At 53.8% G+C, this 2,370-nt stretch overlaps 1 protein-coding gene across 2 annotated transcripts in view; it reads left to right on the top strand.

Annotated features, from left to right (window-relative positions):
* Positions 1 to 1,584: 1,584 nt before the first annotated feature.
* The window catches only part of Aldh1a3 (aldehyde dehydrogenase 1 family member A3), a 35,012-nt gene continuing 34,226 nt past the window's right edge, over positions 1,585 to 2,370 (top strand). Inside the window, exons 1-2 of one of the 2 annotated variants that reach the window (XM_010611071.2) lie at positions 1,585 to 1,696; positions 2,032 to 2,133. In XM_010611071.2, coding sequence (XP_010609373.1) covers positions 2,032 to 2,133 — 102 coding nt within the window. In that variant the 5' untranslated portion in view covers positions 1,585 to 1,696. Of the gene's footprint in view, positions 1,697 to 1,974; positions 2,134 to 2,370 lie in introns of those variants that run through there. The other variant, XM_010611070.2, reaches the window with a different exon arrangement.

Below are 2,370 nucleotides of genomic sequence, written 5' to 3'. Positions count from 1 at the left end.
GTGAGAAGAGTGGCCTGGTCTGGTGGAGAGAGGCAGCTCTGTGACACTGGTGACCCTGAGGCCTGGGCACCCCTCAGGGCAGCTCAGGACCAGATTTAAAGTAAAATGCTGCAGGCTTTACTGCTATCCTCATTGTAATTATTAACTACCTGTGCTATGAGACTCGGCCCCTCCCACTAATGCTTATGGTTTAGAAATGGAATGAGGTGGCACTTCGGGGGGAGGTCCTCTGACTTCTCTTTCATTCTTGATTACTTTTATCAGGTGTTCATCAAACAAAGGTCCTCAACATGAAGTGCCTTAGACTTCGATCCTTTGACAAAACCAGAGAGCAGTCAGCAGACAGTGCAGCTCTGCAGAGCTCAACAAAAAATAAAAATATTTTTTCACAATGAAGTCAGCAGAGGGATTCTTGACTGGAGGCGCTTCCACAAGCCACGGAGAAGGGAGGGAAGCTTGCTTCACAATTTCAAGAACAGAGGAACCAGCCCCCGGGAGAATAAGAAAATTAAAAGCTGACAAGTATAGCGCGCTTTTCAGGTTATAAAGCCCTCTTTCATGGCACTATCTTGTTCAAGCCTCCTCCCTGCGCACTGTGAAGGGGAAGAAGAGCCTCCAACTCAAGGCCACACAGCTAGAATGGGGGCAGGGATGTGGCCAGAAAGAGAGTTTGCCTTCACCACCTACCATGCTCAGGCGACCTCCACCCTGGGCCCTGTGACCCAGTGGGTGCATAAGTGAGTATTTCTACTTCCTCCAAGCCCGTGGTCACCCACTTTGAGGCTAAGGTGGTGGATTTGAGTCCTAGGAAAGGCACCACTGGGAGGGACGCTTCCGCTCTTTTGCACCTATAAAGCCCTCACAGTGTCCTATGAGGCCCCGAAGGGGCTCCCTTGGGAAATTAGTGCTTCCCAGGTGAATGGATCTGACAGAGAAGTGTAACAACCACCCTCCTCCACGCCCTGCCCACCCCCGCACAGTCTGCCCATGACTCCTCCAGGACGGGGGTGTTTGGGGCAAGCATCCACAGGCCTCTGTTTACTCACCTGTAAAATGGGGAGAAGAGCATGCTGCCTTCTGCTGCTGCCAAGGAACAAGCGAGGGAGCAGAGGTGGAGCCTACTGGCCTGGACAAGCCTGGAACCAGGCCCACCCTCCAGACCTGCTCTCCGAGAGCCTCCTGCTCTGACAAGGTCTGTGGCTGGGTTTTCTGCTCCCATCTCAGACTCCCAGGGTCACGTGGGTCACCTGTGGGAGGAGCCGCAGGTAAATCCCAGGGCCAGATGCCTCAGATCATGAGGGTGTCTTCAGACTTCTTGTCCAGCAAACAGGTTCTTATCCTAAAGGAAGAAGAGTTTTAAGCCCCAACCCCACACACTTCCCCACCATCGATCCAGTAATTATATAATCAACACAATTTCCTCTATACATTTTCAAGCTTTTTTTTTTTCTTTTTTAGAAAGACCTGGCCAAGTGACATAAATTCAACCCACCCAGGATTCCAGAAGAACTCTTGAACAAGACTTGTGCACAAACTTCTCAAGTTGCTGGTGCATGATGCGGCCCCCAGGCCTGGGTCCCCAGCAGCTGTGCAGGGGGACATCAGCCCAGATGTCTTCAGAACTAGATGGTGGCCCCGGGTGCACTGGAACAGATGGCAGGGAACCCAGAAAGAGACAAGAGCAGCTGAGGAAAAGGTCAGTGAGCCTAACCCCAGATCCACCCTGTGTCCCACTGTCCCCATCCCCAGCCCAGCCGCGCATTCCAGCCCAGAACAGAGGAAGCCAAGGCATCCCGCACCAGGAGGCCACTGAGGGCTCCCCAAAGTGTCCTCGATGATACTGCAGTGAGGCAGGAGGCAGGGGACAAGATGAACGCCGAGGTCCCTAAAACAGAAGGCACCCCGAGAATACCTCTTGAGATTTCATTACACAAAGAGACGGGCTGAAGAGGCCGCGCCTCCGCAGGACGAAGGCCCTGTTTTCGCGGGAGGTCATCGATGGCACTGAGGAGAAGCCGTTTCGTGTTTCAGATGAAGCCCCCGGGGAAGTCCGCTGAGCTCCAAAATGGCCAAAGGAGAGGCGTTGGACGAGCCTCTGCCTCCGGAGAGTTAGAGCGCCACACGGGACTAGAGGTGAGACTCTGAGAACACTTGGCGACAAAGACCTGCGTTTGTTTTTCATTTTTTAATCGAGTTGTTATTTATGTATTTAAAAAGCAAAGTGACTGCATCTCAGGTCGCGGGCTGGACGGCTGTGTGCGCCTGTGAGGTCAGAGGTCCAGAAGCTGCCGTTCAGCTCTGGCCCCCTGCCCTCCGGGTGTGGAGCCCAGGGCCACCGGGGTAGGGCGTCTGTCCCTCCGGTGCAGACCC

This window comes from Fukomys damarensis, unplaced genomic scaffold (assembly GCF_012274545.1).
Source record: "Fukomys damarensis isolate Sample0158 unplaced genomic scaffold, DMR_v1.0_HiC HiC_scaffold_7, whole genome shotgun sequence".
NCBI lineage: Eukaryota > Metazoa > Chordata > Mammalia > Rodentia > Bathyergidae > Fukomys > Fukomys damarensis.
Note: the sequence above shows the minus strand (reverse complement) of the source record. Positions and strands in the feature narration are given on the sequence as shown.